The sequence below is a fragment of the Oncorhynchus gorbuscha genome, linkage group LG10, assembly GCF_021184085.1.
Source record: "Oncorhynchus gorbuscha isolate QuinsamMale2020 ecotype Even-year linkage group LG10, OgorEven_v1.0, whole genome shotgun sequence".
In the NCBI taxonomy this organism is placed as follows: domain Eukaryota; kingdom Metazoa; phylum Chordata; class Actinopteri; order Salmoniformes; family Salmonidae; genus Oncorhynchus; species Oncorhynchus gorbuscha.
Window position 1 is genome coordinate 62736364 of NC_060182.1, and position 16830 is coordinate 62753193.

The 16830-nt window shown below is 44.8% G+C and overlaps 1 protein-coding gene across 1 annotated transcript in view; it reads left to right on the forward strand.

Moving 5' to 3' along the window:
- Positions 1 to 16830, forward strand: part of rtn4ip1 (reticulon 4 interacting protein 1) — a 30821-nt gene that overhangs the window by 949 nt on the left and 13042 nt on the right. The window contains exons 2-8 of the mRNA XM_046366599.1: positions 364 to 521; positions 3222 to 3290; positions 6140 to 6264; positions 7208 to 7256; positions 7760 to 7896; positions 8204 to 8387; positions 16430 to 16522. Of these exons, the coding sequence (XP_046222555.1) occupies positions 364 to 521; positions 3222 to 3290; positions 6140 to 6264; positions 7208 to 7256; positions 7760 to 7896; positions 8204 to 8387; positions 16430 to 16522 (815 nt within the window). The remainder of the gene's footprint in view (positions 1 to 363; positions 522 to 3221; positions 3291 to 6139; positions 6265 to 7207; positions 7257 to 7759; positions 7897 to 8203; positions 8388 to 16429; positions 16523 to 16830) is intronic.

A 16830-nucleotide genomic window follows, 5' to 3' on the forward strand; every position in this document is an offset into this window, starting at 1 on the left:
GTGTGAGCATAATGGATCACACCAGGTAACGAGTAAAGCTCTTCTGACGCAAAGGGAAAGTAGACTGACGAAACGTGTGGTTTGGGTGTTGAATTGTGAATCACCAAACTCCTTACCCACTCCCACCTCTCAACGACTGGTAAACCACAGCTAGGCCTATATGTGCTCTTTGAGGAAGTAGGGTGCCTGGAGTTCTTCATGGTTACCTCTCGGCATATTCAGTGATGATCTTCCCAGTTAATCTGTGTTCTCATCGTTGTGGCCTCTGTTCGTACCTGAATCCACATGTCTCCACTTGGACTGTTTATGTGGTTATTTCTAACTTGGTTCGGCCTCATTTCTGTGTTGTTTCTGCCCTCTCAGGTGGGTATGGGGCTGCCACTATGGCCATGAAGAGAGACCCCCTGAACATCAAACAGTCGGGCAGTGAGTTCCCCCTCATTCTGGGCCGAGATATGTCCGGAGTCATCATGGAGTGTGGTCTGGATGTGGCACCAGCCTACTTTAAAGAGGGGGATGAGGTAACACAAACACAGGCCCCATGATGGAGTAGAATAGGGGGACACTTTCTCTCTGTGTGTGTGTGTGTGTGTGTGTGTGTGTGTGTGTGTGTGTGTGTGTGTGTGTGTGTGTGTGTGTGTGTGTGTGTGTGTGTGTGTGTGTGTGTGTGTGTGTGTGTGTGTGTGTGTGTGTGTGTGTGTGTATTTATACTATAAGCCTATGTGGCTCCACAGTGCTTCATGAAGTCATGTCATTGTGGCATGTTATTACAATGAGGGGCTGTCTGTTTTTTGGCTCTTCTGTTAGTGCTTTGTTTACTTAATCCAAGTGCAGTTGAGATGGGGAGTACCTCATTGTATAATGTTACATTTAATTGCACCACCTTGGGGCAGTAGTGTAGCCATTCATTGGTTGATGGGTGCGTCAAAAAATATACATTTAACTTCCTGCAATTCTACACATTTTTATATGAGGCTGAGAGAAAATGTTACTGTTTTAAAGCTAATTTCTTTCAATTCTACAGATTTTGCCTTGGGGCAGAGAGCAACATGTGCAGTTTCTTAGCTAATCTCATGCTATTCTACAAATTTTGGCTGAGTGAAAATGATGCGTTTTTAAAGCTAATTAAAGCTAAACTATAAGTGTGTTGACTGAGAAAAGCACTGGATTATGAGCTGTCTTGTTTGCTAAATTAATAAATGAAGTAGGCAGTGGCATGGTGCATATAGCCATAGAATCACAGTGACATACTGTATGCATCAATACAGTCATATTTGTGGTTTAATGGGGGTGTGGCTTACAGTTAGTTATTTTCGGCCACCCATCCCAAGAGAGTGAATGTTATTCCAGTGCACTGCACTGCTTGCTATGAATTCTATCTGATGGTGTTTGCATGTTTAGGTAAAAAGACAAATAATGTCCTGTTTGGAACACTGGGCGGATTCGATTATCCTGAGTATCGGTCTATGGCCCGTGACGTGAATGAGCAAAAGCCGTGACGGAAGAGCGCCCTTCTCAAATGGAACAGTAATCTGCACCGCTCGGTCATGTTGTCAACAAGGTAGCATGGTGTTTCGTTTCAAACTAGTTTTCATTGTTACGGCAGATAAAGCGTTTTTATCCAAAGCAATCACTTTTGCATGTGAAAACACAGAATGCTACTCATTACTCCTCGTGCTTAATGACGTCACTTTGGTTTTGAGCCAACTTCTCCGCGGGCAATCATCTGTCACCTGGTGCAAAACATACCTACGTGGGCACCCGGGCCAGATTAATAGAATCCCCTCACTGACAAGTAGAGCATAATTTTACAATAAAATAAAACAATCTGATTGGGTGGGCCTGGTTCCCCAGTAGGTGGGTCTGTGGCTTGCAGTGAAACACAATCCCATAAAATGGATGTAAACATAACATACACTACATGACCAAGAGTATGTGCACACCTGCTCGTTGAACATCTTATTCCAAAATCACAGGCATTGATATGGAGTTGGTCCTCCCTTTGCTGCTATAACATCCTCCACTCTTCTGGGAAGGCTGTCCAATAGATGTTGGCACATCGCTGCGGGGAGTTGCACTGATGTTGGGTGATTAGACCTGGCTCGCAGTCAGCTTTCCAATTAATCTCAAAGGTGTTCGATGGGGTTGAGGTCAGGGCTCTGTGCAGGTCAGTCAAGTTCTTCCACACCAATCTCAATAAACCATTTTTGTATGGACCTTGCTTTGTGCACGGGGGCATTGTCATGATGATACAGGAAAGGGCTTTCCCCAAACTGTTGCCACAAAGTTGGAAGCACAGAATCGTCAAGAATGTTATTGTATGTTGGAGCGTAAAGATTTCCCTTCACTGGAACTAATGGGCCTAGCCCAAACCATGAAAAACAGCCCCAGACCATTATTCCTCCTCCACCAAACTTTACAGTTGGCACTTTGCATTGGGGCAGGTAGCGTTCTCCTGGGCATCCGCCAAATCCGCCAAAACCAGTCCGTCGGACTGCCAGATGGTGAAGCGTGATTCAACACTCCAGAGAATGCTTTCCACTGCTTCAGAATCCAATGGTGGCGAGCATTACACCACTCCAGCCAAGGCTTGGCATTGCTTATGGTGATCTTAGGCTTGTGGGTGGCTGCTCAGCCATGGAAACCCATTTGATTAAGCTCCCGATGAACAGTTCTTGTGCTGACGTTGCTTCCAGAGGCAGTTTGGAAATCTGTAGTGTGTGTTGCAACCGAGGACAGATGATTTTTACGCACTAAGCACTTCAGCACTCGGTGGTCCCTTTCTGTGAACTTGTGTGGCCTACCACTTCGCGGCTGAGCAGTTATTGCTTCTAAATGTTTCCAATTCACAATAACAACACTTACAGTTGACCGGGGCAGCTCTCGCAGGGCAGAAATTTGACGAACTGACTTGTTAGAAAATTGGCATCCTATGATGGTGCCATGTTGAAAGTCACTGAGTTCTTAAGTAAGGCCATTCTACTGCCAATGTTTGTCTGGAGATTGTTTGGCTGTGTGCTCGATTTTAAACAACTGTCAGCAACGGGTGTGGCTGAAATAGGCGAAACCACTCATTTGAAGGGGTGTCCACATACGTTTGTGTATATAGTGTATATCCAAACAGAGAATAAAAAATGTCACAATGTTTGTATCTGTGCCACCCATGCAGGGTCATACTAGTGCATGGTTGGTTAAGCCATTGTTGTTGTTTTTATTCTCAGGTGTGGGCGGCCATTCCCCCATGGAAACAAGGCAGCCTGGCTGAGTTTGTGGTGTTGAGTGCAAATGAGGTACTGTTTTGTGTCTGACCCGTTTATGTTTTATGTTGTAGTTTTGTTTGTTTTCCAAAACCACTGTTTGCTTATTCCTACATTGTACATGCAAATATGTGCACGAGTAGTTAACATTTCAGTTGAACTACTATATGTATTTTAAAATCTCACTTTCTTTACCACTACTAGGGATACTCTGCTTTCTCTAGCATGTTCAAGAGACAATGCACAGTAGCGTTTGGATACCTTGGTATAGGCAATACTAGGTATCTCTTGTGAGCTAAATTATGTTGCGAGGCTGGATTGGATTTTTGGGATAGACTACAATTGGTCTCAGATTTGAGAAGAAAAGCTGCAGGCAGTTTGGCTCCATGCTGCTGCTCATTGAGGCATGGTCATTAATGGCTTCAGTGTTTACCCTTTGATTAGCGTGGGTGTGGCCAATGGAGTGGTTTTAGAGGCCCGCTTTACGTTTCAAAATGATAAAGCTAATTATCCTGCAATTCTAAACATTTTTCCATGGGGCAGTGACACCATTTCATAGTTTCAAAGATAGTTTCCTGAAATTATATGCATTTATTTATGTGGCTGAGAGAAAATGTGCAGTTTTAAAGCTAATTTCCTGCAGTTCAACACATTTTCCCATGGCTTATTCTGTGTTCTTATGCTATCTAAGTGGGTCAAACATGACATTTTATATTCCCCCTGACTGTCTAGTTTTTACTTAGGTGATTGCTAGTTCCCAACGATTCTCTTATTTAAAAAAAATAATGCTCCATTATCTTTTCTACATGCTTTGTATCTGGTTTTAGTAATTTAAGTTTACACTGAAAACGTTTTACCATCCCCAAAATGATATACAGTACCAGTCAAAAGTTTGGACACACCTATTCAGGGTTTTTCTTTATTTTTACTATTTTCTACATTGTAGAATAACAGTGAAGACGTCAAAACTATGGAGTCATGTAGTAACCAAAAGCGTGAAACAAATCAAAATATATTTAAGATTCTTCAAAGTAGCCACCCTTTGCCTTGACGACAGCTTTGCACACTTTTGAAATTCTCTCCACCAGCTTCATTAGGTAGTCACCTGGAATGCATTTCAATTAACAGGCGTACCTTGTTAATTTGTGTAATTTCTTTCCTTAATGTTTTTTGAGCCAATCAGTTGTGTTGTGACAAGGTAATGGTGGTATAGAGAATCAGAGGTCCATATTATGGCAAGAACAGCTCAAATAAGCAAAGAGAAATGACAGTCCATCATTACTTTAAGACATGAAGGTCAGTCAATACGGAACATTTCAATTACAAAAACCATCAAGCACTATGATGAAACTAGCCCTCATGAGGACGGCCACAAGAAAGGAAGACCCAGAGTTACCTCTACTGCAGAGGATAAGTTCATTATACTTTTGCAGCCCAAATAAATGCTTCACAGAGTTCAAGTAACAGACACATCTCAACATCAACTGTTCAGATGAGAATACATGAATTTGATTTTATTTGACCTTTGACATTTATTTAACTAGCCAGTTAAGAACAAATTCTTATTTTCAATGATGGCCTAGGAACAGTGGGTTAACTGCCTTGTTCAGGGGCAGAACGACCGATTTGTACCTTGTCAGTTCGGGGATTCAAACTTGCAACCTTTCGGTTACTAGCCCAACGCTCTAACCACTAGGTTACCCTGCTGCCCCATGGTCAAATTGCTGCAAAGCAACCACTACTAAAGGACACCAATAATAAGAAGAGACTTGCTTGGGCCAATAAACACAAGCAATGGACATTACAGGTGGAAATCTGTCCTTTGGTCTGATGAGCCCAAATGTGAGATAATAATAATAATAATAATATATGCCATTTAGCAGACGCTTTTATCCAAAGCGACTTACAGTCATTCTACGTATGGGTGATCCCGGAGATTTTTGGTTCCAAACGCTGTGTCTTTGTGAGACACAGAGTAGGTGAACGGATGATCTCCGCATGTGTGGTTCTCACCATGAAGCATGGAGCAGGAGGTGTGATGGTGTGGGGGTGCTTTTCTGGTGACACTGTCAGTGATTTATTTAGATTTCACGGCACACTTAACCAGCATGACTACAACAAGCTATTTGTTTTTCAACAATGACCCAACACACCTCCAGACTGTGTAAGGGCTATTTGACCAAGAAGGAGATTGATGGAGTGCTCCATCAGATGACCTGGCCTCCACAATCACCTGACCTCAACCCAATTTAATGAAAAGCAGCCAACTGCTCAGCATATGTGGGAACTCCTTCAAGACTGTTGGAAAAGCATTCCGGGTGAAGTTGGTTGAGAGAATGCCAAGTGTGTGTAAAGCGTTCATCAAGGCAAAGGGTGGTTGTTTGAAGAAACTCAAATATCAATATATTTTAATTTGTTTAACACTTTTTTGGTTACTACATGATTCCATATATTTTATTTCATAGTTTTGATATCTTCACTATTATTCTACAATGTAGAAAATAGTAAAAATAAAGAAAAACCTTTGAACGAGTTCTGTAGGTGTGTCCAAACCTTTGACTACTACTGTATGTATAAATAATGTGGCGGTCTGCCCCTGCTAAATGCATTTAGGGGAAACACTGACCTTTCTATGGGAACAGGGGGATAAATTAGGACTGCAAACTGATTAGTCAGCTCTTACGTGACATCATAAATGCATAACTTTTAATGGATGATTACTGATCCGTTTCAGATAGTGACAGGTTTGGTTTTGTCAGGCTCAAGGTGGAAGTTGATCTAGGATCAGATTCCTCTTTCCACTAATCCTTACCTCAACCGTTTGACATATGGACAGATATTTGTGACCTATTTCTGAGTGCGCCATTTTGTGTCCGAGCCAGGTGTCCAAAAAGCCCAAATGTCTGAGTCACATAGAGGCGGCGGCTGTTCCTTACGTGGCTGCCACCGCCTGGTCTGCCCTAGTCAACACAGGAGGCCTTAACAAGGACAACTGTGCCAAGAAACGGTAAGTACACACATGCACACACTCTCTCGCACACACTTTGAGTTCAAGTTGTCACTTTCCCCTTCTAACCTATGCTGTTGTCCATATTCATCTGAAATACTTCTTGTGTCTTTGCTCTAGTTGAGTATTCAACTTGGGTATTTCATAAAAATCCTGTCTCTGAGGCCTGTGGGTAATGAGCATGTGGAGGGAATTGTACTGTGGGCAAAGTTGGTTCTTTGGAAATGGGCTTCATCAGTGGCTGGCATGGCACTGGACTCTGAAGCACATGGTTCACATGCAACATATAGATCAATTGGACACATTTTTTTGGTGTATAACTTTGATAAACACTGAGTGTACAAAACATTAGGAACACCTGCTCTTTCCATGACAGACTGGTCAGGTGAATCCAGGGGAAAGCTATGATCCATTATTGATATCAGTTGTTAAATTGACTTTAATCAGTATAGATGAAGGGGAGGAGATAGGTTAGAGAATGGTTTCTAAGCCTTGAGACATGGATTGTGTATGTGTGCCATTCAGAGGGTGAATGGGCAAGACAAAATATTTAAATGCCTTTGAACAGGGTTTTGTAAGGGTGCCTAGGGCACTGGTTTGAGTGTGTCAAGAACTGCAACATTGCCATGTTTTTCACAGTCAACTTGACAAAACTGTGTGAAGCATGGGCCAGCATTCCTGTGGAACGCTTTCGACACCTTGTAGAGTCCATGCCTCAACGAATTGAAGCTCTTCTGAGGGCAAAAGGGGATCAACTCAATATTAGGAAGGGGCTCTTAATGTTTTGTACACTCAGTTAAGTGTGTGTGTTTTGTACACACGTTAAATGTACATCAAAGTCAAACACAAAAACCTGGTTTAGTGAAGGACATACTTAAGTATCCATTATGACTCTGTGTTTACTTCTCTGAGTTTTAATCCGGTGTTTTCCGTCCTCATACAGCATTCTGATCCTGGGAGGTTCAGGAGGAGTCGGAACATTTTCCATACAGGTGATCATGCTGCTGATGATAACCATGATGCCCTCATTCTGTAGATTCATGACTTAACCTTCAATGTGACTCTGTTTACTTTCAATCTTAGGTATTCAAACCATATCGCAGTGACAATAGCTGCACGGTCCTAATACAAAACACTGATGGAAAGGAAAGATCTTTAATCATAAACAAACAATTATACCATCTAAATCCTGTCCATTCTGTTCCATGGACAGCTGTTTATAATTATGTCAGTGATGTTATACACACGTCTTGGATTGGGTGTCCTAGTGTTCCACTTCAGCCTTTTGCTGTGACCTCAATCTGCACATGTAGCTTACATCAGGGATTCAGTGCTGGTTCATCTGATCTCTCCTGTTATAAGAGATGATATGTGTACCGGCTGCACCCTCGCTCACTTCTATTACACAAGTCTTACTGATTTTATCAACATCATTCCAGGTACCTGCAAAGAGTGTGTTGATGATGATGATGTAGATCCCGTGTTCTCGTCTCAGATGCTCAAGGCCTGGGGAGCCCATGTTACAGTAACCTGCTCCCAGAATGCAGAGCGGCTGGTGAGGGGTCTAGGGGTGGATCACGTGGTGGACTACACAGCTGGGCCTGTTGAGATGCCCCTGAGGGCACTGGAAAAGTGAGCTCGTCCACAAACACACACACCTTTTCCCTTGTCACACAGAAGCACATGCAGACAGACAGAAGCACATGCAGACACACAGAAGCACATGCAGACACTCTTTAAAACCTCCATGGTGGCATTTATCTGAATAGGATGAGGAGTGTTCCCCAGTGGTCAGTTTGCTGTAATCAACGCTTAGGCGCATCTCTCTCATAGTCACAGTCAACTCTCATTGGTGTGTGGGAGAATGACTCTCCATGTAACAAAATGAACTCTCTCTGTCTCTCTCCATCTCTCTCTACCTCTCCTCCCCCCGTCCTAGGTTTGATCTGGTTCTGGATAATGTGGGCGGGGACACAGAGAGCTGGGCTCTGGGCCTGCTGAAGCCATGGTGCGGCGCCAAGTACGTAACACTGGTAACGCCCTTCCTCCGTAACACTGACCGGCTGGGTATCGCTGATGGAATGCTCCAGACCGGGGTCACCGTGGCATCCAAGGCCCTCAAGGTAACTGTGGCAGCGTTTCTGTATTTACTTTTCTGTGTCCTTTATTTATACAGGTGATCACAGAACCATACAGTACCTGTCAAAAGTTTGGACACACCTACTCATTTAAGAGTTTTTCTTAATATATATTAGATTTATATTCATATTTTATACATTGTAGTATAATAGTGAATACATCAAATATGAAACAACACATATGGAATCATGTAGTAACCAAAAACGTCAAAAAAAATCAAAATATATTTTTGATTATAGATTCTTCAAAGTAGCCACCCTTTGCCCTGATGACAGCTGTGCACACTCTTGGCATTCTCTCAACCAGCTTCACCTGGAATGCTTTTCCAACAGTCTTGAAGGAGTTCCCACATATGCTGAGCACATGTTGGCTGCTTTTCCTTCACTCTGCGGTCCAACTCATCCCAAACCATCTCAATCGGGTTGAGGTCTGATTGTGGAGGCCAGGTCATCTGATGCAGCACTCCATCACTCTCCTTCTTGGACAAATAGTCCTTACACAGCTTGGAGGTGTGTTTTGGGTCATTGTCCTTTTGAAAAACAAATGATAGTCCCACTAAGCGCAAGCAGATGGGATGGCATATAGCTGCAGAATTCTGTGGTAGCAAGTGTGCCTTGTCTAATTGTTAAATCACTGACAGTGTCATCAGCAAAGCACCATCACACCTCCTCCATTCTTCACGGTGGGAACCACACATGTGGAGATCATCCATTCACATGGCGGTTGGAACCAAAAATCCCACATTTGGGCTCATCAGACAAAAGGACAGATTTCCACCGGTGTAATGTCCATTGCTCGTGTTTCTTGGCCCAAGCAAGTCTCTTCTTATTATTTGTGTCCTTTAGTAGTGGTTTCTTTGCAGAAATTTGACAATGAAGGCCTGATTCACGCAGTCTCCTCTGAACAGTTGATATTGAGATGTCTGTTACTTGAACACTGTGGAGCATTTATTTGGGCTGCAATTTCTGAGGCTGGAAATGAATGAACTTATCCTCATCATAGCGCTTGATGGTTTTTGCGACTGCACTTGAAGAAACTTTCAAAGTTCTTGAAATTTTTCGTATTGACTGACCTTCATGTCATAAAGTAATGATGGACTGTCGTTTGTCTTTGACTATTTGAGCTGTTCTTGCAATAATTTGGACTTGGTCTTTTACCAAATAGGGCTATTACATTTACATTTAAGTCATTTAGCAGACGCTCTTATCCAGAGCGACTTACAAATTGGTGCATTCACCTTATGACATCCAGTGGAACAGTCACTTTACAATAGTGCATCTAAATCTTAAAGGGGGGGGGGATACTTATCCTATCCTAGGTATTCCTTAAAGAGGTGGGGTTTCAGGTGTCTCCGGAAGGTGGTGATTGACTCCGCTGTCCTGGCGTCGTGAGGGAGTTTGTTCCACCATTGGGGGGCCAGAGCAGCGAACAGTTTTGACTGGGCTGAGCGGGAGCTGTACTTCCTCAGTGGTAGGGAGGCGAGCAGGCCAGAGGTGGATGAACGCAGTGCCCTTGTTTGGGTGTAGGGCCTGATCAGAGCCTGGAGGTACTGAGGTGCCGTTCCCCTCACAGCTCCGTAGGCAAGCACCGTGGTCTTGTAGCGGATGCGAGCTTCAACTGGAAGCCAGTGGAGAGAGCGGAGGAGCGGGGTGACGTGAGAGAACTTGGGAAGGTTGAACACCAGACGGGCTGCGGCGTTCTGGATGAGTTGAAGGGTTTAATGGCACAGGCAGGGAGCCCAGCCAACAACGAGTTGCAGTAATCCAGACGGGAGATGACAAGTGCCTGGATTAGGACCTGCGCCGCTTCCTGTGTGAGGCAGGGTCGAACTCTGCGGATGTTGTAGAGCATGAACCTGCAGGAACGGGCCACCGCCTTGATGTTGGTTGAGAACGACAGGGTGTTGTCCAGGATCACACCAAGGTTCTTAGCGCTCTGGGAGGAGGACACAATGGAGTTGTCAACCGTGATGGCGAGATCATGGAACGGGCAGTCCTTCCCCGGGAGGAAGAGCAGCTCCGTCTTGCCGAGGTTCAGCTTGAGGTGGTGATCCGTCATCCACACTGATATGTCTGCCAGACATGCAGAGATGCGATTCGCCACCTGGTCATCAGAAGGGGAAAGGAGAAGATTAGTTGTGTGTCGTCTGCATAGCAATGATAGGAGAGACCATGTGAGGTTATGACAGAGCCAAGTGACTTGGTGTATAGCGAGAATAGGAGAGGGCCTAGAACAGAGCCCTGGGGGACACCAGTGGTGAGCGCGCGTGGTGAGGAGACAGATTCTCGCCACGCCACCTGGTAGGAGCGACCTGTCAGGTAGGACGCAATCCAAGCGTGGGCCGCGCCAGAGATGCCCAACTCGGAGAGGGTGGAGAGGAGGATCTGATGGTTCACAGTATCGAAGGCAGCCGATAGATCTAGAAGGATGAGAGCAGAGGAGAGAGAGTTAGCTTTAGCAGTGCGGGGCGCCTCCGTGATACAGAGGAGAGCAGTCTCAGTTGAATGACTAGTCTTGAAACCTGACTGATTTGGATCAAGAAGGTCATTCAGAGAGAGATAGCGGGAGAGCTGGCCAAGGACGGCACGTTCAAGAGTTTTGGAGAGAAAAGAAAGAAGGGATACTGGTCTGTAATTGTTGACATCGGAGGGATCGAGTGTAGGTTTTTTCAGAAGGGGTGCAACTCTCGCTCTCTTGAAGACGGAAGGGACGTAGCCAGCGGTCAGTGATGAGTTGATGAGCGAGGTGAGGTAAGGGAGAAGGTCTCCGGAAATGGTCTGGAGAAGAGGGGAGGGGATAGGGTCAAGCGGGCAGGTTGTTGGGCGGCCGGCCGTCACAAGACGCGAGATTTCATCTGGAGAGAGAGGGAGAAAGAGGTCAGAGCACAGGGTAGGGCAGTGTGAGCAGAACCAGCGGTGTCGTTTGACTTAGCAAACGAGGATCGGATGTCGTCGACCTTCTTTTCAAAATGGTTGACGAAGTCGTCTGCAGAGAGGGAGGAGAGGGGGGGAGGGGGAGGAGGATTCAGGAGGGAGGAGAAGGTGGCAAAGAGCTTCCTAGGGTTAGAGGCAGATGCTTGGAATTTAGCGTGGTAGAAAGTGGCTTTAGCAGCAGAGACAGAGGAGGAAAATGTAGAGAGGAGGGAGTGAAAGGATGCCAGGTCCGCAGGGAGGCGAGTTTTCCTCCATTTCCGCTCGGCTGCCCGGAGCCCTGTTCTGTGAGCTCGCAATGAGTCATCGAGCCACGGAGCGGGAGGGGAGTACCGAGCCGGCCTGGAGGATAGGGGACATAGAGAGTCAAAGGATGCAGAGAGGGAGGAGAGGAGGATTGAGGAGGCAGAATCAGGAGATAGGTTGGAGAAGGTTTGAGCGGAGGGAAGAGATGATAGGATGGAAGAGGAGAGAGTAGCGGGGGAGAGAGAGCGAAGGTTGGGACGGCGCGATACCATCCGAGTAGGGGCAGTGTGGGAGGTGTTGGATGAGAGCGAGAGGGAAAAGGATACAAGGTAGTGGTCGGAGACTTGGAGGGGAGTTGCAATGAGGTTAGTGGAAGAACAGCATCTAGTAAAGATGAGGTCGAGCGTATTGCCTGCCTTGTGAGTAGGGGGAAGGTGAGAGGGTGAGGTCAAAAGAGGAGAGGAGTGGAAAGAAGGAGGCAGAGAGGAATGAGTCAAAGGTAGACGTGGGGAGGTTAAAGTCGCCCAGAACTGTGAGAGGTGAGCCGTCCTCAGGAAAGGAGCTTATCAAGGCATCAAGCTCATTGATGAACTCTCCGAGGGAACCTGGAGGGCGATAAATGATAAGGATGGTAAGCTTGAAAGGGCTGGTAACTGTGACAGCATGGAATTCAAAGGAGGCGATAGACAGATGGGTAAGGGGAGAAAGAGAGAATGACCACTTGGGAGAGATGAGGATCCCGGTGCCACCACCCCGCTGACCAGAAGCTCTCGGGGTGTGCGAGAGCACGTGGGCGGACGAAGAGAGAGCAGTAGGAGTAGCAGTGTTGTCTGTGGTGATCCATGTTTCCGTTAGTGCCAGGAAGTCGAGGGACTGGAGGGAGGCATAGGCTGAGATGAACTCTGCCTTGTTGACCGCAGATCGGCAATTCCAGAGGCTACCGGAGACCTGGAACTCCACGTGGTTCGTGCGCGCTGGGACCACCAGATTAGGGTGGCCGCGGCCACGCGGTGTGGAGCGTTTGTATGGTCTGTGCAGAGAGGAGAGAACAGGGATAAACAGACACATAGTTAACAGGCTACAGAAGAGGCTACGCTAATGCAAAGGAGATTGGAATGACAAGTGGACTACACGTCTCGAATGTTCAGAAAGTTAAGCTTACGTAGCAAGAATCTTATTGACTAAAATGATTAAAATGATACAGTACTGCTGAAGTACTGCTGAAGTAGGCTAGCTGGCAGTGGGTGCGTTGTTGACACTACACTAATCAAGTCGTTCCGTTGAGTGTAATAGTTTCTACAGTTCTGCTATTCGGGGGCTAGCTGGCTAGCTAGTAGTGTTGTTTACGTTACGTTGCGTTAAAAGAACGACAATAGCTGGCTAGCTAACCTAGAAAATCGCTCTAGACTACACAATTATCTTTGATACAAAGACGGCTATGTAGCTAGGTATGTAGCTAGCTACGATCAAACAAATCAAACCGTTGTACTGTAATGAAATGAAAATGTGATACTACCTGTGAATGCGACCGGGTTGTTGAGTTCTATTCAGAAGACGTTGGCTAGCGTTGGCTAGCTGTTGGCTAGCTAGCAGAGTCTCCTACGTTAAGGACGACAAATAGCTGGCTAGCTAACCTCGGTAAATTAAGATAATCACTCTAAGACTACACACTCTAAACCTAAACAACACAATTATCTTGGAACGAAGATACGAAGACAGCAAAGACAGCTATGTAGCTAGCTAACACTACACTGATCAAGTCGTTCAGTTGAGTGTAATCGTTTCTCCAGTGCAGCTAATCAGTGGACGTTAGCTAGCTGGCTAGTGAAGACTATGTTAGGAATGCGAAATACGATAATTACGCAATTATCTTTGATACAAAGACGGCTATGTAGCTAGCTGAGAAGAAATTGCTAAGATTAGACAAATCAAACCGTTGTGCTATAATGAAATATAATGAAATGTAAAAAGTTATACTACCTGCGGGAGCGAAGCGCCAATGCGACCACTCGCTCCAAACGTCCTGCTAGTGGCTATCTTTTCTATATCTATATATATCTTTTCTATACCACCATTACCTTGTCATAACACAACTGATTGGCTCAAAAACATTAAGAAGGAAAGAAATTCCACAAATGAACTTTTAACAAGGCACACCTGTTAATTGAAATGCATTCCAGGTGACTACCTCATGAAGCTGGTGGAGAGAATGCCAAGAGTGTACAAAGCTGTCATCAAGGCAAAGGGTGGCTACTTTGAAGAATCTCAAATATAAAATATATTTTGACTAATATTATCACTTTTTTGGTTACTACATGATTCCATATGTGTTATGTCATAGTTGTGATGTCTTCACTGTTATTCTACAATGTAGAAAATAGTACAAATAAAGAAAAACCCTTGAATGAGTGTATCGAATCTTTTGACTGGTACGGTATAAGACCTCTGCCTTGAACATGTGCAGTAAAGCACTTACAAGACATCTGCAGTGTCCCCTTATAAAGCAAAACCTCATCTCGCTCCCCTTGCTTGCCATCTCACCCCAACAGAGTGCCACTGGCATCCTGTTGGCATTTTGTGGTGTACAGACCGCAATATGTGCAGTGCATTTGAGGCTTTGTGCGTGCCAAGTTTCTTCTTCTTACTCCCACTCACCACAGCACCAAGAACTACAGATAACTGTATGTTTAAGTGAGTCTTATCAGGGAGAATCAGAACTGTGATGTGCGGATTGCATTCACTGAGTACAGCACTGCTGGAATACTGTAGAACTTCTAGGCTGAAGTAGGACTTGGAACACATTGTGTTTCCAGTGCCATAAGGTTCTCCCTTTATCAGTACTGCAATAGTATCTAGTAACAGAAATGGAAAAACATTGACTCTGGGAAATAGAAACTGAAGACAAGGTGGGTGAAGACATGGTTTGGGGGAACCCCATGGAAACATGCACAGTTATTCTCACCCACTATAGGTAGAGTGGAATGGTGGATTTGTATTATGGGGTTTGTCCCGGGACAGTGTTGACAGTAGAACGTGTCAGACCTAGGCTAGAATATAGAAGGTATGGGGGAAGTTAAATCAACACACCTTATCAACACCCCATACTGCCTATCACTTTTTGAACACCCGCTGGTCTCCCCCTCTTTCTCCCCTCTATCCCTTAATATCTCTCTCCTCTCTCTACAACATATGATCTCTCATTTCCAAGACATAGCCTACAAAGTGCTTAATGGAGCATATGGCCACTAATGTCTCGGGCCAACAATGGGAAAATATGGCCCCTAGGCTTTGGGGAAACAAAGCTGGATGTAATGATGTGGGAGTGTTGAGCTGATTTCGCGCCCAGCACAGCATTAGTGGGCTTTGGGTAGTTTGGGTAGAGAGAAGGCCTCTGTCCCCAAAGAGGGAGCATGTCATAACAGGGTACAATTTGCTCCTCAAACTACTGGCCTAGCGTCTCCATGGAAACAGCCCTCAGACAGGACTGAAAGAGGCATACTTAACAGATTTGGTTCATGTTTAAATGTTTACCTTTGGTTTGGTGGTTAGATACTTTGGAGGCATATTTTGTTTGACTATTACTAATACAGACAGTGTATGTTCACCTGGTTTGTTAGGTGTCAAAATGAGTTCCAAAGGAACCGAGGTGATCTTATTCACACACACACACACAGTGGCTCTCTCTTTCTCCATCCAACCATTGCAACTCTGTTAACTGTGTGTGTCACAGGTTTGTATGTGGCCATGGGGCAGAAGATTGGGCATCGGTAGAATAAAGCACCGAATGCAAAAACTCACAAGTGGAAAATAATTCATGACGGATGTAGTCTGTGGGTTAAGACAGGAAATAACCCAACCTCTCAGTTACAACCTTTCTTTCTCCGCAAACTCTTAGTGCTCATTGTGCACGCACAGTGTAATCAGAGGTAAAGTGCAGACAACTGGTTTGGTAGTCGAAGTTGTCATTTAAAAACCCTGGATGCTTTATGTTGAGCAACCTTCCCCTGGACCTTGCCACCCCTGAGACACCACCCACAAACCCTAGCACTCAGCCATCTCCTTTTTCCATTTGGAATGGGAGCCGGGAATCCCATCTCGATGCTGGGAAAAAACAATGGATAGGGAATGCCTTCCTGAAAGAGGGGCGCTCCACGCCCTGTTTGCCTGACTTACTTTGACAATTAGACAGTCCTCTTTGGGTTAAAATGTCACCTCATAAAAATAAAGTGCTTTGTGTGTATGGTGTCTGGGATAGAAGGCAGTTGACACAGCCAGTGTGGGTTGGTGTCTTGCCTTGTGTGTGCCAACACTGCCTCACAATGGTATAGTGAGTGATCGACGACAGAATAATAAAACCAATGTATTTGTAATGAAGAGCATTATAAACCACGGATATACCACATGCAAAGAAGGCAAATGTAACCAGAGATTCAGACAAAGGTGCTCATCTACATATGCATGTTTCTATTTTACAGGCCACTAGTTAGGAGTGATTTATAAACTGGTAATAATCTCAACCTAATTATGGACTGAATTTTGTATGTGAAGTTTGTAGTTTGTATAAGTTTATTTATTTATATATATATATATATATGCGTTTAAGTCTGTATATGGGTGGACAACACCACCAACAGTCTGTATATGGGTGGACAACACCACCAACAGTCTGTGTATGGGTGGACAACACCAACAGTCTGTGTATGGGTGGACAACACCACCAACAGTCTGTGTATGGGTGGACACCACCACCAACAGTCTGTGTATGGGTGGACACCACCAACATCAATGTCTTATTTCATTTGAGTGTACAAACCTTGTTCATCTCCCTTTTTCTCCTTTGTCGCTCCTAGCATTTATCCAAGGGAGTGCACTATCGCTGGGGAATGTTTGCACCCAACGGACTTGCCCTGGATGACATCAGCGAGATGGTGGATGCAGGAAAGGTACTGTTCAATCTTAGCGTTCACTTTCTCAGTTGAGCCACCAGCTGTTTTCGCTTATATAATAGTAATCATGCTGAATAACAGGTGCTGAAAGCATCCTGACTGAATGGTTATTGGTATAATAATAAATGATGCAACCGTCCAAGAAATGTTGAATACTTACAAAGACTAACAGAGAATGTGACGGTTCATGGTATTTGGATTTGATGAAAACCTCTGTTCTACTTGACTGGTAACCTGACTTTTGTAATCTGAATCAAACTAAGAGAAATTGAAATGTTGAAGGAATTAACAGACGTGAACCACGT